Here is a 26,722-nt window from a genome sequence, read left to right as displayed (position 1 = left end):
TGCCATGAGCCTTGCATTATTGTGAAAGTATTTGTGTAGCTCGTTTGATATCTATGACTAAGATTGAAAAAATCAGCAAAAAAGCTATATGTTGCCACTGCTAGAGTCTGTACATTACAGGGACCCTTCACTTTGATGTATGCTACTACAGGTGAGTGTCAATGTACGTACCAACAATTAACTATTGCACTGAAGCAAAGAGCTTGTATTAGGACCTGTTGATAATGGTTTGACATGCATAAGGGAAGATAAGTCAGTGAGCTAAATATATTTGTCAAAGTATTGTTAAGACATTGTTAGGGTTTCGCTAGCAAGAAAGCATTGTACAATAAAATTTGTTGCACGGCTAAGGAGTCGGAGTTTGTTATGATGATTGATCAGTTTATGTATGGTTGTGTATTCGACTAGGGTTTGTTAGTGTATATGACTTAAGAAAAGTTGTTGTGGCAATGGACTTGATAGAGTTACTTATGTTGCTAGGGTTTGAGCAGAGGAAGTTGATGACCTAGTTAAAGTATCGTAGATCGACATAGACAACAGTTTGCTTTGATATTTTGATATTGAGCACAGGTGGATCTGGTCTGAAAATTGTGAAATGTGGTCCGTTATGGTGAATTGAAGGGCGGCAGGGTGGTGCAAAGCAGGAGATTGGAGTCTCTTTTAGGTCGAAGCTTGAGAACACTTTAGGGTGGCAAGGTGGTGTTATGGCAGGTTGGAGCCTGCGTAGGGCATTGAAGCATCCTTCCAGTTGGAGTTGGTAAACCAGTGCGTTGGAGTGTCCTTCCAGTTGGAGCTAGTAAATCAGGGTGTTGGAGCGTCCTTCAGGTTGGAGCCTGTAAACCAGGGGGTTGGAGCCTCCTTCAGTTGATGTTGAGAATCTTGGAAGTTGGAGCTTCCTAATTGATGTAAATTTTTGAAGACCTATAAGAAGTGTTCGATGGTTTTTCTCCCATAAGGGTTTCCACCTAAAAGCTCATGTATTGTCTTAGATTCACCCCCCGCTCAATATTCACCGCCCATTCTCAACCACTCCAAGCGTGTCCCTTAAGTAAACAAACTTCATCCCGAAACAAAGGCTTTGAGAGAATGTCAACAACCTGCTCATTTGTAGAAATGTATTGGAGCCTCACTACTCCCTTCTGTACCATGTCCCAAGTGTAGTGGTACCATGATCTCAATGTGATTTGACCTGTCATCACAATCGGCTCTTGTACCTGATGAAGCAATCATGCGAGTAGCTTCTGAAGCCATACTGCTTCTTAATTTGCCAAACAAGTTGCAATGTACTCAACTGCTACAGTCCAAAGTGTTGGAAAATGTAACTAGGTTCAGTCTTCATTAAATGTATTTGAGTCATCATGTAATGTACTTGTCAAAATAATAAAGAAAAGAATTTGTATTATTATTATTATGGCATATTAAAGCATGGGTTTCATGCTTGGGTCATCATGTTTTAGGTCAAAGTCCCCAATGAGGACTTCTAGGATTTATTCTGAGTTAATAGAGTCATTGTACTTTTAAAGAGACCCTTCTTGGGCTTTTGAATCATGTAAAAAGGTTAAGTATTGAGTCAAATATGAATTATGTTGCCTCCACACCAAGTCGGCCTTAAGATGATCAAGTCGACCTCAAAGAGGGTTATACGACCTCACCAAAGGACTATAAATGAAGCAATTCGAATTCCATTTGAAGCACACTCACAACACACAAGTTGATATCTCTTGAAGCTGGGAAAAAGTGCGAAGTGGAGGAAAGAAGGAAAAAGGAGTGCGAGTTGGGTCTAAGAGAAGGAAGGAAAATCAAAATTTTGGTGCATCTATCTCTCTCTCTCTCTCGTGCCCTGGTTTGGAATATCGAAGTTCTCTAGTTGATGTCGTAGCCTGTTGTTGCATGTTGTTGCTACTAAGTTCAAAGTCTTTGGTGTTGGAAGTTGCTACCCCAAGAAGCTGAATTGGGCCAAGATTGAAGTTTCTGAGAGAAGATCAAAGTCTTTCAGTGAAGATCGTAGTCTCCAAAGCTAGGTCGAAGTTGCTAGGTTGAAGAAAGTGTTGCTACTGTTGTTGCTGCTGCCAAGTCAAGTAGCATCATTTGCAAGAGAAGAAGAAGGTTGACTTGGTGTGGAGGAAAGAGTGTATCAACGTCTAGAGTCTAGGAATATCTCAGAAAACTATTGAAGGAAGAATTACTAACGGGTTTTCCCCCTAGAGAGGTTTTTCCCTGGCTATGAGCCTATATCTAGTGTCCATTGATTTATGTGCTATTACTTTGGTAATTTCTTGATGAACTAAAAGAAAGAAGATATAAAGAAACCTAACAAGAAATCAAGAACATCACAAGTAACTATCAAGTATAAGAAAATCTTTCTGCCTTTCAGATTTTCTAACACTGAGTGCAACAGATGTCTACTTCATGCCCATCCAAGATATCATAGCAGAGTCCAAGCTGAATCATCATCATGATGTGCTCTTCTTGTCTTCAGCACTCTGCCCAATTTGAGTTTGTATGTCCCTACAAATGTACTTCATCATTTGAGACATATCTCAATCCATATCCAACTATACCATATCGGTACCTCAACATATGTTGTGTCGCATGCCTCGACTCAACCATAAACTGATCAGCTTCCTTCACTGGATCCATCACCACAGTTGCTTTCAGGTCACCCTGACAGGGTGCTCCCTTTAACAATGAAACAAATCTTGTTGTGGCAATCCTGGTTATTCCCTCTAACACTTAGCTTCTTTAGATTGGTTACCATGGGAGTGGCCATGGACTGTTGTCCATCATCCCAAATTTCTAAACGATCGTAATAATATACTTCCTTTGACCAAGTAAGATCTCACCCGGTTTCTGCCACACTTCTAGTCCCAAGAAGTAAAGTATCCAACCAAGATCCTTCATCCCGAACTCAAAGGTCAACTCCCTCGGACATTGAAGTAGGGCTTGATTGCTCCCTTTATCACGGAAGATAATCCTCTTGCCATTGTTGCTCCCTCGATCACATGAGTTCTCCTACTCCTGTCAAAAACAAGTCATTTAATAACAAGATCAACCAAGTCTCATCAGGGATCCATCAATCTGAAAATATCATGCCCAAGGTCCATACAAAGCTTTCTTTAGTCTGTAGACATGAAATTCCTTTTCATGTACCTCAAAGCCTTGAGGTAGTTCTATGTACACTTCTTCCTCGATCACACCATTGAGGAGAACGGCCTTTACATCCATCTGATGCAATCTCCAATCCATAACAAAAGTAATAGAAATAATAATTCTAATAGTAGTGTACTTTGCAATTGGAACAAATGTCACTTCATGGTCCCCTCCCCTTTTCTAGGAGAACCATCTTGCCATGAATCTCGCTTTATACTTCTCTATGCTACCATCTATCGTATGCTTGATCTTGTAGATCCACTTGGAAGTCTCCACTAACTTCCCTTCAGGTCTCAGCGCAATTTCCTTCATTATGGCATCCTTCAAACTTGTTGGCATGCCTGCTCCCTCTAAACTAGGAGCTCTTCTGGTCATCTAGCACGGTTCTAGATGTTAGTACAATTTCCCCCTCTTGTAAACAAACCACTCCAGTTGAGTTTATGCTTGATCTTAGGAGAGACGTCTTGTCAAAAACTTTGCTTCGTTCTTCTTGATGTTTCCATTTGTTGCCAAAGCCTGGGCAACCTTCACGATGTACTTGCAACCCTCATTAGGAGGTCATGGAAGAAATGATTATAACCAAGAAAAAGATACAAAGACAAGAGGCTAACCAAAATTAAAGCAATGAACAAGGAAGAAAGACATAGAGTACTTATCTTTTGATCTGAGGATTGGAGGGATTTGTCAACTCCCTCTTGATCCTTGCCTTCTTGCAGAAATCATTGAAATCCATCTGCAATCTCATCAAGCTAGAAATGTTCATCCTCATCCTCATCATCAACATGTTGCTTTCCTTTCCTTTTTGGCATGAGCTAGGGTTTCTTCTTTCAACAGAAACATCAATCTAGGTCTAGCTCTAAGGTTTTATCCACAAACCCTATGGCTTTCTCATCCAAGACTTCTAGTCTTCTAAGGTTTACAAACCCTAATATTTCCAAATTTCATCTACACCTTTTGTAAGTCCAACAAACTGTCATGTGCAAATTTTCTTGTTGTAGCCAATATAGATGAAATAATTCATCAATTTTATGTCCAAATGTCCAAAACCATAAGTGGAAAAGAATGTGCCATAGAGTCCCCATGCCTCTGCATATGTGATGAAATCCATCATGTCATCAATCAATCAATGGTGTTCCATCTTGGTATCAGTCTAAGAAAATGTATAAATATCAATGGTCCATTATAGCCTTTCTAGGGGTTGTATTCTACAACTTTACTGCCTAGCACTGTAAAGAAACAACACCCTCCAACTATCATCAACGAGGACAAAATATTGCACGTCAAAACATAGCTACAAATCTCCAAAGTATACTTAATGAAAGTAACAATAATCAAGTGGCACGAACATGATCCAGACTTCCTTTATAGAAGAGTCATTAGCAAATTTTGTCCATAGGTTTTGTTCATAGATTAGAGGTTTTGGCCCTCTTCTAGGGCACAAACAAAATACTCAATAGATTTTAGATGATTGCTCTCAGCCCTCCTTCCAAACCAAGTAGCTTTGCCTCCTCAAAAATATTGTAGCAATAGCAACAATTTGTCCTTCAGTTCTGAAAATGACTCGGCCTTTACAAGAGGATTTCAGTCTCCAAAACTGATGAGGAACTTGGCCTCTTCTTCCCTATAGCTTATGAATGCCCTATCAGTTAATGACACTTGAAACAAGTGTGTCCAATGTCCAATCCTGTCTCAACAAGTGACCTCAAAGGTCAACTTCAAAGTCTGCTTCAAATTTAGCAATATTTATAGCCAATACTCCAAGCTTCTCCTTCAAACAATGGTAAGAGCAGTTGAATAACCTTTTCAAACCAAAAATTATCATTTGCAACTTCTATCCATCATTTCTGAGGCATCATGGTCCTGTATTGCCAAGGGTTTGAAGCCTCTTGGTCCTTTCTAGGACTACGACCTAGTTTACTCAACTCCTTAGACCTTTCAGGCCCCTGCAACTAGCCCTAAGGCCTTCTTGGCCCCTCGCAGTTAAACTGAGGCCTTCTCAGCCCCCTGTCACAGAATTTCATCCTTCTTCAACCTCAAACAGCAAACAACAAAATTCAAACAGCCTTCTTCTAAACAGTCTGAGGTTTCTTGTGTGACTGATCTCTTGAAATGAGGAGGGCTAATGCGAGCAAGCCCTAGTAGAATAACTTGAAACAAGCTTTCTCAAACTTGGCTTCTTCAAGGCTGCTCTTCAACCTAGCTCTAATACCATGTTGATTTTTCATGATATTCTAATCTGATAATTACTTCCAATGATTTCTTCATTCATTTATGTCACATGCATCATTAAGCAATTACACATAGAAAATCTCAACAGTAAAACAATAATTATAGTGGGATCATGAAGAGACAACCAAACACAAGACACACAAATTTTTACCCTGGGAAAACCCTAACTAGGGAAAAACCCAACAACCTTTTCTTAGAGAAATTGTCCAATTCAACAAGAGATACAATCTGATTTTTCCAATCAAACTAGGTCAAACTAACCACAATATCCAATGAGTCAAACCTAGTCAAACAAACCACATTTTCGACCTCCTGCAACCTAGTCAAAATCTAGTCAAGCGATCGAATTTCAGCCTCCTTCAATTGCCTCAAAAACCCTAGTCAACTGTGGTCAAACTACCCAGAAAGTCTTTGTCAACACTACCCAGAACTTGGTCAAACAAATCAGAAAGAGGCTTGGTCAACACAGATCAAATTTCGGTCTTCTTGACTCCCTCTCTTTCACACTTGTGAGCAAAAATCAAATGATCTTGTGGGTGATCCAAATTGCTCCAAGTGATGAGGTCAAATGGCAATATATAGTGATTGAAGGGTTGCCCAAGTGATGCATCTTTTGACTGGGCCGTCTTATACTTTTGGATCCTACATCAAAATTAAATTTATAGATAAAAACATGGAGATGATCTGACCCTGTCAGAAGTAAATTATTAGTATATAAAACCAAATATCAAAGACATACCTTCAACCTTGAAGAGGTTGGAGTCTACATCAGATGTCCATGAATCCAAGTATACCAAGCCCAGAGGAATTATTTCAACCCACAAACACGGGTCTCCTACTCATGCACCTCAAATCCCTGAGGTAGCTCTAAGTATGCTTCCTCCTTAAATACATCATAGAGGAAGCCAATTTCACATACATCTGATAATAGTACATTTGGCAACAGGTGCTAGGATCTTATCATAGTCTTCTCCCTCTGAGAGCATGTTCCTTATCACTGTTGAACTTAATATCGCGGAAGCATCTAACACTATTGCATCTTGTCATCTTGAATGGTCCTTGCATGAAGAACACATTGCTTTCATCATCTCATCAAACTATTACATTCAACCTGACAGGTCTACTCCCTCTAAATAGGACGCCTCTTCAGTCACAATCATTAGCCTGGAAGACTGCAATCCTTCCTTCAAGATCTAGGCTCTTGTCCATTTCAAGTGCCAATCTAATCAAGGGATGTTTCTGCATCCTCCTCAATCTCCGTATGAGGGCTAAGTCCTTACATCCATCTAATGTACTTGTAGACCCCATAACAAGAGCAAGAGCAATAATAGCGAAGTAAATAAACATAATGAAAGTGTACCTAATGATGAAGCAGTACTCTGCATAGAATCCTCTACATTTGAGCTTCTTTATGCTTTCTTCTCTAGACCTAAATGGCCTCTAGCATCCAAAAAAAATCATGCTACAACAAATACCTACATATCATCAAAATAGTTGCCTATATTGGGATCTTTGTCATCAATATCACCCTCTAAGCATTAAAATAAGATAAAAAAATGCTTAGCATGTCAATTCAAGATTATGTTTGAGTTATGGGTACATTTTTAGTAGGATCATGATAGAGGAGTTCAATAAATAATGCCACTAACATCAAGGTACATAGAGAGATTGGTGCTCTTAATTAAATGTTGGTTCAATACCCTCATACATGAAAAAATCGAAAAGAAACATTGCAATCCCCCTAATCCTGAAAAATTGTTAAGCCTGCTGGATTTTGAGTGAGATCTAAAATTCTACTTTCTCCATATGAAACCCAATGAGGTCGGAACCACTCTCAAGCATCCTTTAAGATAAAGGAGAATATCACTTTTACTTTAATAATTTAACATTACCATGAATTTCATAGCAATAGTAGGGCCTTAAGATTAATATTAGGCACCTATTGTGGGCTAGTCCCCAGCTAAGACAAAAATTAAAAGAAAAAGAGCAAGACAGACCCTGCTTGCTGCGTTCTACATGGCTTTACTAACCTGGTACAGCATCAGCCGGTTCGGTATTGAACTAGCCAAAAATGGTTCAAAGCACCGGTCTAAACCGATTTTTTCCTTAAAACAGTCAGACCAATCGATTCAGTCTTAATAACACTAGTTGTGGGTGCTAGGAGGAGCCATATCACTGCCAACAGGACCCATCGCAAAGCATCGTGGGGTTGAGAGCACAACAGCTGGTTGGGGCAAAGGAAATGACGGGCAACCGTGGGGCAAGGTGGGGGCAACGGCGGTGCATAGTTCACGTGCAGTCGTCGATCGAGTAAGCTCTAAGCCACACATAGAGAAACGCACATAAGGAGCCGCTAGCACGTCAGATTAGCCAGTGTAGGTTTGCAAACAGTCGAGGTTGAGTGTTGTTGGTAGACACACCAACATAGATAACCTCCCCAATCCAACCTCTCCTCACTTCTAGTTCATGAGCTATGAACTTCAAAAACACTTCTTTTCTAACACTTCTTTTCTATGCTTGTTTCAAGAAATCTGAATTTTCCTTGAGTGAATTGCTAAAATGCCTCCTTCTCACCGCCTATATAGAGTGCATTCGGGGTCTAGACTAGGCTGACTTGCCCACTGGTGGACTATCTTATGCAACTAGCAAAATGTATAGTGAATATTCAGAAAATCATTTCTCCCCAAACATGAGTTACAAGGAGCTCCATATACCATTGGAAAGGTCTTGGAATAAGCTTTCCAACCATGTATGTTATACCTCCATTTGATTTAAGTAAATGGAGTAAAAATGCATTCAAAGATAGGGTATCCAAATGGAGCATCAAAACTCCAAAAATCATTTCTCTTCAACTGTGAGGAGTTAAAGGGAGTCGCATATACCATTGGAAAGGTCTTGATGAGGGCTACGTGATGGTATAGTCATTCCTTGAATTTGCTTTGGTTTTGACCACCTTTTCCTTGATTTTCTTTTGACTGACAATTTTGCATTCAAGGGCTTCAAGTTTAAACCCCTTTGCTCTTTAGGGCTTCTTGAACTATTATCACATGCTTTGATCATCCCAAAGCTAGGGCATCATCCCTAAGATTAGGGCTTTGACATAAATGATAGCATTACTCAACAATTACCCATTCACCCTTTGACCTCAATGGCAAAGGGTGACTTATGTCTTTGGGGTTGTCCCCCCTGAACATATGGCACTCAACACTACATCTGTCTTCTTGTCCTTTCCTTCTTTGTTGTGCTTTCAGCTCCTTTGCTTCGCTGCAATTTTCTTTCGCCCTGCTTGGTCTAGAACATTTATGTTGTTTGGTCTTCTTGTGGCTATTGTAACCAATCTTCGTAAGTCTTCTTCTCTGATTTCGAACTTCCGGGAGTCAAACAAGAGACTATACCCTTGATCACACATCTTGCCAACACTGAGAAGATTGTGCTTCAAATCCTTAACTATCAAAACATTTTGTAATTTCATATGTTTGCTTACAAAACTTGCTATAGCTTTTCCAAATATCTTGATAGAAGAGTTATCTCCAAACGCAACACTGTCGCTTTTGGTTGACAAATTTTTTTTGATCTCAAGTCATATGTGTCAAGGCATCCACTCTCTATGTACCATTCATCTTCTTTATCTTCAGTGATCAATGCTAGATTGAAATTTTCTTTCTTTCTCTTCTCCCGTGTCATAGTTGGCTTCTCTGTCTACATGATTGGAGCATTCTCTTTCACAAGCCTACAATCCCGTGCCTTGTGACCAAGATTATTGCACTTGTAGCATACAATGTTTTGATTCATTAGTGGTTCAAATGGATTGTAGTTTCTGTTGGTAGATCCATGGACATTTCTAGATCTAAATCCATAATCATTCATGCTCCTTGCATAATTGCATCTTGTATTGATTTTACAATGAATTGCTTTATGCCCAAAATTTCCACAAGAGTAACAATGACCAAGAAAGATATTTTCATACCTGGGAGAGTAGGATGATCTTCTGAAGTTATTTTGCCTTGGAGGAGGTTCAATCCATTGTTGATCCTTGTGATGGGTGTTCTTGGAATCATCAACATGACTTCTTTTAGTTTCTTCCTTGGAGATTTTGTCCTCATTGCTTGAAGATGCACCTGTATAGCCAAGACCTGTTTTATTGTCTGGTGATCTTTGACAATTGAGAATATTATCCAATACTAGCAAGTTGTTCAAATTCCTTTTGAGTTTATCAACTTCAGCCCTCAATGTCACAATTTCCTCTTCCAACTTCTTACAATCTTCTTTCTTCATCATTTGAGTCTTTATTACTTCCTCAACTCTATTTGCTTCTTCAAGTTGGACCTTTAAGGAGATAATTTCATCACATTTTTCAAGCAGGCTTTTCAATTCTCTATTTTTATTTCTAAGCTTGCTATTTTCCTTTTCATTATTCTTCAATTTTTCTTGAAGATCTTCATCTTCCTGTTCAGTCTTTGAATATTTTATGAGTCCCCAAAAAGAATCTATTCCCATATTTGGTTCTTCATCGTCTGAAGCATTGACCTCTTCGTCATCACAATCATTATCTTGACGTTCTTGGGTTATGAAGACAGCTTCTCTTGCATCTGATCTGGTTCCTTTGTATCACTTTCATCTAAAGAGTTGTTGTCTTGTTTAGAATAAAGATTTTTCTTCTAGAAGATTTTATTTTCCTTGAAAGAACATCTCTTAGCATATAGACCTTTTCTACCACAGTTGAAACATTTAAAAGGTAACTTACCTTTGTTTTTTACGGTTCCTCTTTTAAGCTTCCTGATGAAATTTTCTTCTTCTATATCTGATTCATCGTCGTGTGTGTCTTCTAGCTTGAGTTCTTTATTTCTTCTCTTCTTTGTGTCTTTAAAGGTTGCTTCTCTGTTTGATTGTCCGTCTTTTGTATATATTCTCATTTTGTATGTTATAAGTGTTGAAGAATCTAGGGAAATTAGGTATAGTAGGGTTCTTCTTGACTTGATAACAATTTGTGAAGCTCTTTTACAATTTATCTTGTTAGCTTAATCTTCTTCTTATTATTATAAATGCATGTGTGTTTACTTCATCAAACTACTACCAAAAACATAAGAACAAGAACACAAGATGTTGGCTCCCTGTCAGGGAAAAACCTCTCTCTCTTAGAGAGGAAAACACTTTCGTAAATCTCTCTTATTGAAGCTTCTTATTGATCAATGACAACCCTAGACCCTTGACAAGAATATCCTCCAAGCACAAGTCAAGTCCTTCCTTCTTCCTGCACTTTGTCTCCGGCACTTCGTCCTCCTCCTTCCGGCACTTCGTTCCTCGGCACTTTGTCCTCCTTCTTTTGGCAACTAGTGATAGACCTTGTTATGTGAGCTCTAGAAGAGAGACTTATCTTTGATCCTTAGTGAGATCCTTCACCTATGAAGATACTTTCCTTCTCTTGTCCAACTGAGCTTCTTCTTGATGTGTAGTTGCAGACTTGATGTGACAGCACTGCAGCCCTAGTTTCTCGCACGTGTGGGAGGTTTCCCTTATACTTTTGGCTCCTTTCTCCTTCGCTTGAGAGACCCTCTTCTTCGCTTGAGTAGGAGGCCTTACAGGTCTAAGTTACTAGCCCAAACGAAAAGATATATATCACTGTGATCATGTTGTTATTATGACCACAGACTGCCCTTCTTTTCTTGCACGTGTGACTGTTTTTCACCCTAAAAACAGTCCCTTCAACTTTGGTTAGACTTCTCCTTCTTCGCTGCACTAGAGGCTCCTTAAACTCGCTTTCCCTTCACCCTTAACTCGTCTTCCTTCTCGCTGATTTTATAGGTATTGTAGGCTTGTCGTTGGAGGAGTGGACAGCCTCTATATATAGAGGATTGTCCCTCCTTTAGGCTGACTTGAGGCCGACTTCACTTCTTTTGCATCAGAATTGCTTCTTTGATGATGTCGTTGCATGGAGAGGACTTTGACTTTGCTTGGAGAGATATTCTTTGACTCTTATACAAATATATACATGGTGTAACATGCCCTTAAGGTCTTCAACATTTTCTTTTGACTCTTTGACTCACCTATAGCACTTTAACATGTGCTAGACCTATTTCAATGAGCAAGAAACTCATTGATAAATATAACAAAAATAATATTTCTTTTCTTGAATAAATACAAATATCAAAAGTACATTTATGAAGACCGATCCTAGTTACACTTTCTTCAACAGTAAGCGTGTTATGTAATTCTTCCATTTTCATCTTGGTCAAGTCCTTGGTTTCTTCTATATGCAGATACCTTGGCGTTGTATCTCAAGGGAAGCGATCTCAGGACCTTTTTTTAACCAAAGGATCTTTAAATTCTTCTCCTAATGCTCTGATGGAGTTGACAACTTCATCTACTCTAAGAAAATAGGTCACAATATCTTCTTTTTCATACATTTTCAGGTTTTCAAACTGAGCTCTATATTTTTTAAGTTTGACCTGCTTGACCTTATCATCACCTCATATAGAGTTTTAAGTTTATCCCAAACTTCTTTGGTTGTGGTGCAGGACATTATCTTGGACTTGATGGTTCTTGACAATCCACCTGTGATGGCATGAAGAGCTTTTGAATTACAATTGAACAACTTATTGTCGTGAGGATCAGCTGGAGCATTTTTAGGAACTTTGTAGCCATTTACAATGGAGAGCCAAACATCCACTCCTAAAGCCTTCAAGTAGGTTTCCATGCAATTGCTCCATAGTGGATAATCATTTCCATCAAACACCAGAATTGTCCTTGAAGAGATGCCTTCCATATGATCCATATTTGTTCACGATCTTCCCTCCAGTGATTAGACTATTAGAGGGTAACCTGCTCTAATATCAATTGTTGGAAACACTTAGAGGGAGCGTGAATCATGTTTCACATTAACTTACAATATAGTATCAAGAGCATTAACCAATAACATCACATCAAAGGAACATAGGATATATATATATATATATAAACAATTTATTTATATTTGAGGGAAGCTACAACTTTCAGTTTACCAACTACGTCTGGAAGGGCTACAACCCTAGATTTACTAGCTCACACTGGAAGGAGGCGACAACCTCCTGAAGGAAGCTACAACTTCCTTCCCTAGCACCACCCTGCCACCCTCAACAATAAAAGAAAGAAAAAAACTCTTGGGCTCTCGTACCAGGGATAGTGACCCAAATACAACAATATACAATCATTGTTATCTCTGCCTAAACATATTCAACTTCAGATCTACTCTAATAAGTATGCCATTGTAACTCTAACCTCCAATGCAACAAAATAGATTCTAATTCATACCTTCAATCAACTGCTTTAGATATGCCTTAGAACAGACCTTGGATTGTGCTTTTAGTAGCTCAAATCTTCCTCAGAAACTCTGCCTCGAAAAGACTATTGATCTGCGTCAAAAGGTAACTCGGATATGCTTCAAGACTTCAACAAGGATGACATCAGGGTTCACTCCAAACTTCTATAAGAATGACTTCAACATCTGCCCCAAAATTCTCCAAGGATAATTGCAAGATCTGCTCCAAACTTCTACAAGAATGATGCCAAAAAGAACTTCAAAAATTGTGCCAAAATTCCTTCCTAATCCGGCCTCTCCTCACTTCCGGTTCATGAGATATGAACCCCAGAAACACTTCCTTTCTTCGCTTGTTTCAATAGATCCAGATTTTCCTTAAGTGAATTGCTAAAATGCCTCCTCCTCATGATCTGAAAATCACTAGTGAATGATCTCAGTTAATTAAATTAATGAATGAAGGTATTACAGACTCATGTGTTGGTGTGTGTCTATGTTATCTTAGGCAACGGATCGATAAGATTGCAAAATACACAGACACTGGAAAACAGTAAGAGAAACACAGCAAGCAAAACAGAACACAACAAAATTTAATAAGGAGTTCACCCAATCCTCCTGGGCTACGTCTCCGGTCTAGCTTTCAGTGGTGGCCTTCTTTCATTGTGTCTTTGAATAGAGTTTTTACAAAGAGGAGCTCGAATTGAGTCTCCTGGAACATATGATGCTTAGTAGGGTGGTTCTTGGATTCCCCAAGCCACTAGAGTGCACAAACTCCCTCTTACTAAGTCTCAACCTCAACTGGTCTTAGTGGGATGAGCCCAATTTGGTACTCAGTTCCCGACAAATATCCTCTCTGGGATTGCTTGAACCTCTCAAGCCTAGTTCTGTCTACTCGATGTTGCCTTAACTCTGCAGGTCAGCTCGGCTCTCTGTTCTCTGCTTCTGTCTCTGTGTTTTCTTTGTCTCCTTCTCGACTGTCTTCTCTTTTCACTGTCTTCTCGCTTCACTCTCTTTTTTCGTTCTCTGTCTGTTCATGGCTTAAAGCCAATCTGTATTATGACTGCTCGCTTCCTCTTCCGCCTCTTCGGATCGCCTGCTACTGTTTGCTTGGAGTTCCCTGCCTCTGCGTCATCGCCACTGTGTAACGTCTTACAGGGAAGTGGCCACTTGTCCTCTTACGAACTGCGCCAGCTCTTTCCTCAAACGGTTCGGTATTTTGGTTACTCTATGTAATGATTCATCCGCCAACTCAGCGGTCAAATCGGACTTCAATCTTTTATATGCCGCAGCTTAATTCTCCCTCCAGATCTGGTCATACATCGGGTGCAATCTCCGTCGTTAGATCTGGAGCCCCCAGATCCTACGGTGTTCGCTCTTATCACGCGGTTGACTTGCTCGGACGTTAGCCCACGATGAGAGGTGGTTTTCTCTCTCATCTGCCGGACACGCGTCGTTCGCTGTATGGCATCACTGGGTCTCTTGACAATTCCGCTTATCGCCCAGAACGCCTCCGATATTCCGTCGATTTTGGAGCGCGGGAACCGCCTGTCATTTCAGCGCTTTTCCCACAGTTTTCGACTTTCCCTTATGACCGAGCGCTTGGGGCCAATCCATTTTGAGGGGTTTTGCTAATCGCGGATCAGAAATGGCCTCCATTTTCTGATCCGAACTTCCTCACTGCTAGTTTGCGTCCTGCGCGGTCTCCATGGGCCTCGATTAGCGCGCTTTGACCGAGGTCCTCGTCGTTCCTTGCTAGCTACAAACTGCCACCGTCCAGAGGTCCTTCCTGATAGCTCGTGTTCACAAGTTTCTTAAAGTCTGTCATGATTTGATACAGTCATCGAACTCTGAGAATTTTTCATGGATCCAATTTGGATCACCTCACACCTATATATAGTGCATTTGGGGCCTAAACTAGGCCGACTTGTCCACTGGCTAGACTGGCTTGTGCAACGGGCAAAATGTATAGGGAATATTCAAAAATCATTTCTCCTCAACCGTGAGGAGTTAGAGGGAGTTCCATATACCGTTGGAAAAGTCTTTGGATAAGCTTTACCACCATGTATGTTATATGTTCATTTGACCTAGGTAAATGGAGTAAAAATGCATTCAAAGATAGGGTATCCAAATGGAGCATCAAAAATCCAAAAATCATTTCTCTTCAACTATGAGGAGTTAGAGGGAGTGCCATATACCATTGGAAAGGTCTTGATGGGGGCTACGTGATGATATATTCCTCCCTTGAATTTGTTTTGGTTTTGACCACCTTTTCATTGATTTTCTTTTGTATGTCAATCTTGCATTTAAGGGCTTAAACCCTTTTGCTCATTAGGGCTTCTTGAAGTATTATCACATGCTTTGATCATCCCAAAGCTAGGGCATCATCCCTAATATTTGGGCTTTGACAACAATGACAACATTACTCAACAACGACCAATTCACTATTTGACATCAATAAATACTTTCATCTAAGATGCTGTAAATTTAATGCTATTTTCTTCCATTTTGCATGTAATTTCTGAGCCATATTAAAAAGTGCAATATCTTTTACAAACTCTTGTTTCTATAAATTTATGCAAAATTTGTCATTCAATAATTCATCAAAGGAACTTCTTTTCATGCATCCTTTGACCTTAAACCTCCTATTAAAGAAGTGGCTAGGGTTTATGAGGGAAGCAAATTGTCTTCCACCCTTCTTCATCCAAGGTCCTCCTACTTTGACCTCGACCTAATGACTCCATTGCCCAATTGAATTAAGGCACTAGTATTGTTTTGTTGATCACTCTTAATTTCTCTCTTTCTCTTTGTCGTGGTAGTTAGGGTTAGGATTTGGTCAAAATCTACATTTAATAGCATTTTTATTCCTATATGTTACTGTCCTTTAGGTAGGGATTGCATTGATTAATCTTTTAAAAGCAAAACCTATCATTTATTCAATGTTTTACTATCAAATTTAGGGTTGACATCATAGGTTTATGTTGTCTTTTTATGCATATTCAGCCATTAAAAGCTTCTTGTTGACCTATCCCTTGTTTAGCTCTCTAATATCCTTCAACCCTTTGTTTAACTTATCCTTTGTAGGCTATCTCTTGGTTGTTGTATGGCCTTGCATGCTATAAATCTGCCCACTGTGGAAACCCTAACTTATAAAAGCCTTTTCTTAGTTTACTGGGGTTGGTTGAAAGTGTACTTGGACATTTGTAAATCCTATCCTGGCATCCAAGGCTTTGCCAATACCTTCTTCCATAACCATTAACCTCTTATCACCCTTGAGCCTTCTTTTATTGAAAATCTTTCTAGCTGATATTGTTAGCAAGATTCTTAGAGAATCATTTGTCTTAGTAACCCTAGGTCATCTATCCTCTAAGCCTTGCCAAGGAAGCCTCCTTTGTGGAGATAACATCTGACCATGGAATAACAGGAAAAGGGCCATTGAGGTCACAATTGTTACTGATCTATTTGTTACCCTAAGACCTAGGTTTCCTAGCAAGGCTTTGAACTAGGCTGCTAGATTTTGCTGTAACAGTTATAATAAATTTCTTTTACATCTTCCAAAGTTTGTCATGTTTTTGTCTTTACTTGATTGCCTTCACATGTCTTTATCTTCCCTTCTTTTATGAACAAAAAATTAGCATTAATTCACATAGTTTTCATGACGCATGATTTTCATACAAAACATTCGACTGTTGGAAACAGCCACGCAAAGTCCAAATATTAATGTACGGACTCATTAAGAACAATAATAAGAATGATGATGTTGACAATTGCAATGACATAATGGCAACACTTCATTAACAATAACGAGCACAACAATAATCAAAAGGACAGTAATGACCTATACCACTAAACATAAAAAACAACTTAGACTTGTCCAATTGAAAGCCTCTCAGCCCAAAAAATTTGCTCAACTTCTTATTTGCCAATGTTGCTAGGTATTTAGCTAGTTCCATGGCTGTAGGTGCCACATTCAAATTCCCCCTATGTGAGGCACACTAGTCCACGCCTATGGGTTTACTAGGGATGCAATCCATGATTGTGAGGAAGCATCCCTTAGGTTTCCCATGAGAATTTCCTTGGGGGCTATATCTATATATATATATATAGAGAGAGAGAGAGAGATAGATATATATGTTGCACTGGCAGTGGGGACGAGCAGACGAGGGGTATGGGCAGATGAGTTTTTGGGACGGCTAGAGTGCACCTACAAATTTTCAGGGGATGGCGGGTTGGGGACCACAAGTGTGGCAACTAATTGTTATATTTATTAAAAAATTAAAATTAAAATAAAATTTAGTAATTCAGCATAAACATAAATGATAAATTAAAATATAAAAATTACAACTATTACTAATTTTGAAATTCAAATTACAAAATAAAATACTAAAGTCTAATATTATCTAATCATCATTGTGCATCACAAAAACAAATCTCCTCATCATTGCCCATTGTCAAGAACTTAAGAAGTACTATTAGTTTGCTACAACCTACAATCTACTACTGTCTACATAATCATTCTATCATGCATGATGAAACATTTCAAAATTTAAGTAGCAATTAAACTTTAAAGACTAAAAGTAAAATTTAATAACACAATAAACATGAAAAAGCCATCAAAATTTAATTATAAATCCCAAATGAAGAGTCTAGAAATTAAGATCCTTGCGGGACTTGTCATCAGTGTAATGTATATCATAATCATTCAGAATCACTATTATTTACAGAGCACAAAAAGTATTACCATCCCGTCTATTTACCTTATAGCATTAAGCATTAAAGATGAGTTAGCCATTGTAATGTTAATTTCAGGAGTAACAAATGTTATGTATAAAAGTAATAATGTCATAAAGTGAAATAAATTATATATAATAAATGATGTTTATGTTAATGTATCCAAGGAATTAGTTGATTGGTTCCTAAAATGAATAATGGAACTTGCTATGTATATAGACAACACCACTAGTAATTTAGTAGCACATTGATATATCATATAGTCTCTCGTGCTTGTCTCTTGCATATATTTAACATGGAATTAAAGTCATGGTGATTATGGCATAAGGAAATTTCAAAGATTCATGCTAAGAAAAGGTTTGTCACAAACATGGAGAAAGAGACAAGTTCAAATTGAAGACAAATTAATTCATGGAGTGTAGTGATTGTAAATTGTAAACATGAATAATTCAATAAAATTTAATTATAAATCCCAAGTTAAGAGTCTCAGACTTCACCCTGTCGCTTGACTCTTACCTCACCTACGACCTTCACTCGAGTTCTCTCAAATTTGTTTACCTTTGTCCTTGTGAATGGTGTTCTCTGTTCAACATTTACCTTTGCTCGTCGTCTCAGACTTCACTCAACTCTTACCTGCAACCCTCGCAAACTGTGTTTACCTGCAACCTTCGCTCAAGCTTAGTGTTTACTTGCAACCTTCGCAACCTGTGTTTACCTTCATTGTTGTGTCTTTGAAATAGTGTATACCTTCGTCGTCCCCGTGTAGTGTTTTGTGAATGCTGTTATCAGTTCAACGTTTACCTTTGCTCGTCGTCTCAGAGTTCGCTCAACTCTTACCTGCAACCCTTGCAAATTGTGTTTACATGCAACCTTTGCTCAAGCTCAGTGTTTACTTGCAACCTTCGCAACCTGTGTTTACCTTCGTTGTTGTTTCTTTGTAATAGTGTATACCTTCGTCGTCCCCGTGTAGTGTTTTGTGTAGTATGTGATAGGTTTAGTTTAATGTGTATGCGATAGGTTTAGTTTAATGTGTATGTGATAGGTTTAGTTTAGTCGATAACTTTAAGTTGCGATAGGGTTTAGGTTTCAAAATTTGTTTCTAAATTTTTTGACTTCAAAGTTTAAGACTTAGGTTTTAAAATTTATTTTTTATTTTTTATTTTTTTAAGTTTAATGTGCTTGATATTGTGGGGCGTCCTAAAGTACCCTGAAAAGTCCCCAATTTTTCGAGGGACGGCCTGGAAGTCCCCGATGGAGTCCCCGGCCAATTGGGGACATTTCTGACGAGCTCCAAAGTACCTGGATCGTTGGGACGTAAGAAACGCCATGAATTTTGGTGGGGACGGGTCCCCATGCAACATAGATATATATATATATATTGGAATCCTCCCGACTATACTTGTGTTGACTACATTAAGGACCTGGAAACACTTACTGGGTAGTTGGCTGCGACAAGGATGTCACAAGTTCTTAAATAGTGGATCAATAAAGGACATTAATTCCCATTAAGAAAATATTCTGATATATCCATAGTATATAATTCATTATAAACCAATGAGAGGATCCTCCATAATTCTCTGAAGAGGTTATAACTAGATCATCTCATAAACATGGTGTGAAAAGTAAGCTTGTAAATTTATCAAGCTACAGTTTCTATCATTTCAAGCATTTATATTAATAGAATGAAAATGATTGCAGCCTATTATGCATTGAATCTTAGTATGATAATGCTTAATACAATGTTTAATTGCTTAGATAGAAGACTGGACGATGGCAGATGCAATAGCATGTCTGTTATATGTAGAAGAATGTGATGAACCACTGGTCTCTTAACATGGATTATCATATAGTACCTGGCATCCCCTTGTCTGCGCTGCCCAAGATTAAAGAATATCAAAGAGAATGCTGTAGTAAGAATCTGTAACAGACAGTAAAAGAAACTATTTCATTGTTAGTCTATATATATATATGAACAAGATTGGAAAGTTTCATATATGAATTTGAATATGAAATCTAAAGAATTATGTTGGGCTCAAAACTTACATATATAGGTCCTAGATCCCATCTATATGCAACAGGTGCCACGATAAACCACAGGAAAATCAATGCCCATGTCTTCAGACTAACAGAGAAAATTGCCATCAACAGGACATCTACTCACCAAAGTAATTGTAAAAAAACAAGGTTACTCTGTCACATTCTTATGTGACAACCAAGAATGCCAACATAATCTCTGTAGTTGGAGAAAAGATGCACATCAATACCTGGTACTCTCAATTTGCTTTGCAAAAGAAAAACAAGATTCTTTTCCCACTGGGGTGCTGTTTCTGGAAGCTTAAATCGCTAGAGTTCCATAGAAAAAATTGAGAATTTATTAGCATCTACTAAATTCATGAATGCTTCATAACTTAACTCCTCTGCACGACCACGTATATTGCGACAAGGAATAGTTGTTCATTTCTAGAAAGAAAAAGAACAGAAGGGATTGAAATTCATGAACCCAAAACATAGCAATTTCTTCATCAAGCTTCTGCTGTTCGACAAATCTACTTAATACATAGCTTAAAACTTGTAGTAAATAAATCAAACCTCACCAAGTCATCTTCATCATCTGCCTCTCTATCCTGTATATGTTTTGCAGGTGGCTTAGGTGCGACAACAGCCAACAAGGAGTCTGCTAACCATCATTATTCAAGGACACAAGGCATAATCAGCAAACTAAATCCATGTAACTTCAACTAAGTAACATAAACAGTAAACTAAAGAAATTGCTTAGCCTCAAACAAACACACTTTCATCTGCATATAGGGTATGCCTCAAGCACAATCACAGAATATGCAATTAACATATTCACTAGAATAAACCTTGGATGTGAAAATAATACTAATGAAATGCTTTTTCAATCTAAGAACGAATCCCTCTTCTCATCTAGCCCTTTATTGTTGTAGTTAGGTCAAGACTCTACAAATATAGACCTGATTTCAAATTTCAAGTAGTATTCAGTGTTCATGCTCAAAGACTAAAGTGATCCACCATATATAAATGTATCAATCGTAGCTGGCGAGGTTAATTCAACCAGTTGTTGACAATGTTGCTGGGCATTTCGATAGTTCTATGCCAGCAGGAGGCCAGTTTTAGTCACCCTAAGTGAGGTGCACTAGTCTACGTGATGCATTCACTAGGGATGCCATCCACAAATATGGGGAAGCATCTGCGGGTTTCCCTGAAAGGATTCCCTTGGTGAAAAAAATGTAATGTATTAATGGTATAAACTAGTGTTGAAATTTAGGTAGCTCAGAAGGTATTTCCGAGTGGAGAAAACCCACAAAAAAGGAGTTTGTTGGGCAAAGTACCCAAGTGTTGGGGTTTTGGACCCAAAGTTGTGGGCTTGGAACCCAAGGTAATTAATATTAAATTATAATTTGTTGTTGAGTGGTTAAGTGAGGGTTCCTTGAAGGACAAAGAAGAACCCCAAGACACTCACACAAAAGTATAAATAGAAGGCCAATGGAGAGGCCTAATCACAAGTTTGAGGGCTTTGAGCTTGTGGAGAGAAGAGGCTAAAGGACCTAGCTGCAGACAGTCTTAGAGAGGAGAGTCGCAGCCAAGACTAGGAGCCAAGTTCAGGAGTTATTTCTGTGGGAGGAGGACCGAGTAAGGCTGGAAGCAGATACACTGCTAGCTAAGTCACATGACACGAGGACACGAGACACGAAGGACACGTAAATACGAGTATTCAATACGAAACGCAGCGACCTGGAAACAGGACACGGGGGACACGTTTTATATATATTTAATAAATATATATATATATATATATACACACCGAAATATAGTTTTTTATCCATATTAAATTGCAGGTTGCAGCTTATCTAATCAAATTAAAATATAATTACTTCTCAAAGTTCATAGTTCACTTTAAAAAAATAAATAGAATCAAAATTTACTATTTAGAAATTAGAATGTGATATGCTTGGTCTTGATTCTTGAATATTCAATGTTCATTGTTCATGTACAACTTACAAGCACATAAGAAAATAACTAAAGTCTAATCCTATTGATTTCCTCTACCCCTCTTGCGAGAAAATGCCACAGCTTTCCCTTTCCCTCTAGATGTAGATGCTAGTGCTGGTGGAGTTGGCAGTGGAGTTTGCTATGCTCTAGAAGCTAAAGAACTAGAAGTAGGAGCTATAGGAGGTAGACCACGTCCTCTACTGGTGGCAGGGGTAGCACGAGCAGGTGGTGTCACCTGGAAACATTACAATCTCCCAATCCTGAAATCCTGAAAAAACTGATAAGTCTGTTGCATTTTGAATAAAATCTAAAATTTTACTTTCTCCATATGAAATCCAATGAGACCAGAACCACTCTCAAACATCCTAAGTCATTTCATGGTAATGTTAAAAATTTAAGTAAAAGGATGAAAATGAAGATTAAGGAGAATGTCACTTTTACTTTAAGAATTTAACATTACCATGAATAGCATATCAATACTAGGGCCTAGACTTGATCATTAAGCTGCCCCACTCAAAAATTATTTGTTTATTTCAAAAAAAATTGCAGCTTATGCAGGCAATGTTTTCTATCAACGGAATCAGATGCAGGACACGACGAAAACCGGCGAATACGTTTTACATTTTACAGGACACGATGAAAAACGTTTTCGACACATTTTAGGGCCGTTTTCGTGTCCGACACGTAAAATACGGGACACGGGACCTTGGAGGACGTGTCCTGTGACTTAGACTGCTAGAGATCAGGCCGCAGACCTGTTTTGGTAGGCCGAGCACCTCAAAGATCTGTTGAAGGTCCAGTTGATAAGATTGTGGGTAGGTCTGTAGCAGTGTACACCTGGAAAGGACCACCCGCTAGCAGGACCGATTTATGGTTTTGAGGTAGTGCTGAGCAGGACTGAAGGCTGAGGGCCGCAGGCCGAGCTGCTGTTGTAGTTGCTCGCAGGATTGAAGGAACAGATCTGAGAATGATATCCAAGGGCTAGAACAGCTAAAAGGGGGCTGGTATATGTTAGTTTTTGTAGCATCGGATGTGTTCTAGCCACGAAATTTGGTGAAGAGGCTAGAATACATGTATTCTCCAAAACCCAAAAATCGTTTCTGGAAATTCCACCTAGAAATGACTTAATTAAAATAATTAATCAGTTTTTAATATTTCCTAAGTCTAAACTTAGGAAATATGATTAATTAAAGGGTATTAATTAAGTCATGGTGAGAATCTTCTAGAAAAAGACTTGGATCAAGTTCTAGTTAATCTTAGCCATCGATTAAGTTTTAATCGTGGTCGTTGATGTCTCAACGAGAGATTATAAGAAGAAACTCAATGGGGCTTGGAGAACACACACCAGCAGTTCGATTTCACTGGTAGATCGATTTCCTAAGTAGCAGCGTTGAGTTGCCGGAGAGAGAGCTAGTGAGCTCGAAGCAATGAGAGAGGGGCAGGGATGGTAAGGCCAGAGGAATTTTTTCCAGTCCCAGTGAGTGAACTGTTGAAGGTCTAGTTGATAAGATTATGGGTAGGTCTGTAGCAGTGTACACCTAGTAAGGACCACCCACAAGCAGGACTGATTTATGGTTTTGAGGCAGGGTCGAGGGCTGCAAGGCTGAAGGCTGAGGGCCGCAGGCCGAGCTGTTGACTGTAGTTGCTCGTAGGATTGAAGGAACAGATCCGAGAATGATATCTGAGGGCTAGAATAGCACAAAGGGGGCTGGTATATGTTAGTTTTTGTAGCATCGGATGTGTTCTAGCCACGAAATTTAGTAGAGAGGTTAGAATACATGTATTCTCCAAAACCCAGAAATCGTTTCTGAAAATTCCACCTAGAGATGACTTAATTAAAACAATTAATCAGTTTTTAATATTTCTTAAGTCTAAACTTAGAAAATATGATTAATTAAAGGGTATTAATTAAGTCATGGTGAGAATCTTCTAGAAAAAGACTTGGATCTAGTTCTAGTTAATCTTAGCCATCGATTAAGTTTTAATCGTGGTCATTGATGTCTCAACGAAAGATTATATGAAGAAACTCGATGGGGCTTGAAGAACACAAACCAGCAGTTCAATTTCACTGGCAAATCGATTTCCTGAGTAGCAACATTGAGTTGTCGGAGAGAGAGCTAGAGAGATCGAAGCAGTGAGAGAGGGGCAGGGACAGTAAGGCCGGAGGAATTTTTTCCGGTTCCGGTGAGTGCACTGCAGAGAGGCAGTAAGTGCCATAGAGAGGCAGCGTAGATCCACGCAGAGGTAGCGCAGTGCTTTAGAGGGGATTCCATATTTTGTTGGGGAGAAGCAGTGATTCAGTGTCAGAAGCCAAAGAGAGAGTTCGGAGGCCAGGAGGATCCATCTTCCAGACAGCAACTGATCAGATAGTAAGAGGGAAAGCAGTTCTGAGTTGTGAGGACACAGTACTGTGTAGGCTGACACAGTACTGTGTAGGCTGACACAGTCACTGCGCAGAGGTAGTAAAGAGTAGCTCAACTTGAGCCAAGGTCAGTGTCAGATAGCCTATGGGAGTGAGATTTTTCTCACTAGATTTATTGTCAACCATTTCTCTGTATGGATTGCTAGATTGGAGCATCCATAGTCTTGTACTCAGATTTACTACTACATAATATTAAAATTTGGGTTTTTCTAAGGATTTAATCCAAAAATAACTATGTATTTGTGTGTGTGTGCGCATCTATTCTTCCAACATTTTTATTTCTTCCACAGTATTTATTTTGTGAACTTGTGAAGGTTGCAATGTATTTGTTTCGATATTTGTCGTAGCACACAGCAAATAATTTGGTTAATTAAATTAACAAATAGAAGAAATAACATCAGTTGTTGCAATAGGATTCGGGGTTAGCCGAATTTTCGCATGGTATCAGAGCACAGGTTGAAATCAGAGAGCTTAGTTGCAGGCTAGAAGAAGGAGCTTCAAAGCACTACGTAAGCAGTTGTTCGAAACCCCAGGGGCTGTGCAGTCTCTTTGGCCGGGAGGGTCAATTTTTGAGGAAAAATTTATTTCTTTGAGAGGGTCGACAAAGAATAAATTTTCCAAATCAAAGATTACCAAAGGCAGAGGGAGAAGTAGTGTTTTCCTTGCAGAGCATATCTTCAACTGGGACACAGTTATTTTGCAGCAGTTTGCTGGTACAGAATAGCGTCAGGATGAAGCAAGAGCACACACTGAGGGAATTCTTTCCACAGGGAACTTTTAGTCCAAAATTTTGATTTTTCATTGCAGAGCAGCAGTAGTTGTGAGCAGATTTTCCCACTCCAGCAGAGAGTGCGTAGAGTCGGTCAGCAACTGCGCACAAGAGAAGAGGAGTTCGACTTTTTGCAGAGATGGCATCAGCAAGGCTGAGAGATCAGGATCGGTTGGACAGAGCCTCCAACTACGTGATCTGGAAAGCAAGAATTTCATGTCATCTAGATGAATACAATCTCAAAGCCTACATCGATAACGTGGTAGTTGTACCCATGGATGCAGATCAGCTGAAGTCCTACAAGAAGGACATGGCGAAAGCAAAGAGGCTTATTCTCGATGGGGTTTGAGATCATGTGGTGTCTCACATAGCTGGCAAAGATACTGCCAAGCAAATGTGGGAAGCTCTCGCTACGCTATACCAGGGATCTTCGAAGCAGCGGAAGATGTATCTTGAAGAGAAGTTGAGATGCACAAGGATGCAGAAAGGGGAGAGCATAGACCCCTTTCTCACTAGGATTCAAGATGTCCAAGACCAGTTGTCTATAGTAGGGTCAGCACCCCAACCTACATAATTTGTACGGTTAGCTCTAAACAGCGTTTCCGAAGACTAGTAGGTCTTCGTCCAGAGTATTTTTGGCAGAGACAAGTTGTCAAAGTGGTATCGAATGTCAGTTGATCTGCAGCAGGAAGAGATGAGGTGAGATTTGGTGAAGAGCACCATCAGTGGCACTAGCACCAGCAGTGGGACGAAGCGAGTGAAGGAAGAGGAGAATGTGGCCCTTGTATCAAAAGGGCAACAAGAGCAGCGCAAGAGGAAGGACATTTCCAAGGTCAAATGCTTCAGATGTGGTGAGCTTGGGCACTGTAGCACCCAGTGTCCTCTCAGGAAGAGTTTGCCATGATCACCGATATACCTCGAAGAGTGAGGTCGGGTGATTTGGTTTTTTAGCCCCATAGAGCTACAGGATGGGCAAGATTCTTGAGGAGGGCCACCTCTTGAATCAGAACCTTGCTACAGGAGTCCACAGTATGTCAGTGGCCGGATGGAACAGTGTCAGATGGTGCAGTCAGATGCCAAAGTGACAGATGCAGTGGCTAGTAGTGTTAGATACTAGGCAGCGTAGTGACGAATTGGCAGCAGTACAGTTGGCACAAAGAAGAGTCAGCAGCAGCGCAAAGGCTTTAGTGACAATGCAGAGACTAGCAGCAGTCAGAGACTCGAGAGATAGATGCATCATACTGATCACAGTTGATTCAGTATTTTGGATGTTTTTCAGTTGCAGTTGTTGCAATTGCAGTAGTAACAGATGGAGAGGGAGTTGCAGTGTAGATGCAGTGTTGGCAGCAGTTCAGCAGGGCCAGCAGCAACACAGATGCAACGTATATCAGATTTGCGCAGTAGTTGGTGGGCAGCAGCAGCTAGACATCAGCAGCGTGACAAGAGGTGGTGCAAAAACAAGGTGTTGCTTCAGTGGGTTGCAGCGCTAGAACACATTCCTCACTAAGAGGGAGTGTTAGTTTTTGTAGCATTGGATGTGTTCTAGCCACGAAATTTGGTGGAGAGGCTAGAATACATGTATTCTCCAAAATCCAAAAATCGTTTCTAGAAATTCCACCTAGAGACAACATAATTAAATAATTAATCAGTTTTTAATATTTCATAAATCTAAACTTAGGAAATATGATTAATTAAAGGGTATTAATTAAGTCATGGTGAGAATCTTCTAGAAAAAGACATGGATTGAGTTCTAGTTAATCTTAGCCATCGATTAAGTTTCAATCGTGGTCGTTGATGTCTCAACGAGAGATTATAAGAAGAAACTCAATGGGGCTCGCAGAACACACACCAGCAATTCGATTTCACTAGCAGATCGATTTCCAAAGTAGCAGCGCTGCGTTGCCAGAGAAAAAGCTAGTGAGCTCGAAGCAGTGAGAGGGGCAGGGATAGTAAGGCCGAAGGAATTTTTTCCAGTACCAGTGAGTGCACTGCAGAGAGGCAGTGAATGCCACAAAGGGGCAGCGCAGAGCCACGTAGAGGCAGTGCAATGCTTCAAAGGGGATTTCGTATTTTGTTGGGGAGAAGCAGTGATTCAATGCCAGAAGCCAGAGAGAGAGTC

The 26,722-nt window shown here is 39.5% G+C and overlaps 1 protein-coding gene across 2 annotated transcripts in view; it reads right to left on the bottom strand.

The window, feature by feature from the left end:
• The window catches only part of LOC149155011 (ubiquitin family protein), a 190,086-nt gene that overhangs the window by 64,590 nt on the left and 98,774 nt on the right, over nt 1-26,722 (bottom strand). For both annotated transcript variants that reach the window (XR_016263238.1, XM_089442756.1), the window contains exons 3-6: nt 19,993-20,072; nt 19,663-19,741; nt 19,442-19,551; nt 19,252-19,316 (exon numbers count right to left, since the gene is read on the bottom strand). Coding sequence is in view for 1 of the 2 variants with exons in the window: in XM_089442756.1 (XP_089298882.1) it covers nt 19,252-19,316; nt 19,442-19,551; nt 19,663-19,741; nt 19,993-20,072 (334 nt within the window). In the remaining variant the exon portion in view is untranslated. The remainder of the gene's footprint in view (nt 1-19,251; nt 19,317-19,441; nt 19,552-19,662; nt 19,742-19,992; nt 20,073-26,722) is intronic.

This window comes from Pinus tabuliformis, chromosome 9 (assembly GCF_031772625.1).
Source record: "Pinus tabuliformis cultivar Carrire ecotype Pingquan chromosome 9, CPIR1, whole genome shotgun sequence".
In the NCBI taxonomy this organism is placed as follows: domain Eukaryota; kingdom Viridiplantae; phylum Streptophyta; class Pinopsida; order Pinales; family Pinaceae; genus Pinus; species Pinus tabuliformis.
The sequence above is the reverse complement of the archived record's forward strand: the minus strand, read 5'-3'. Positions and strand labels throughout refer to the sequence as shown.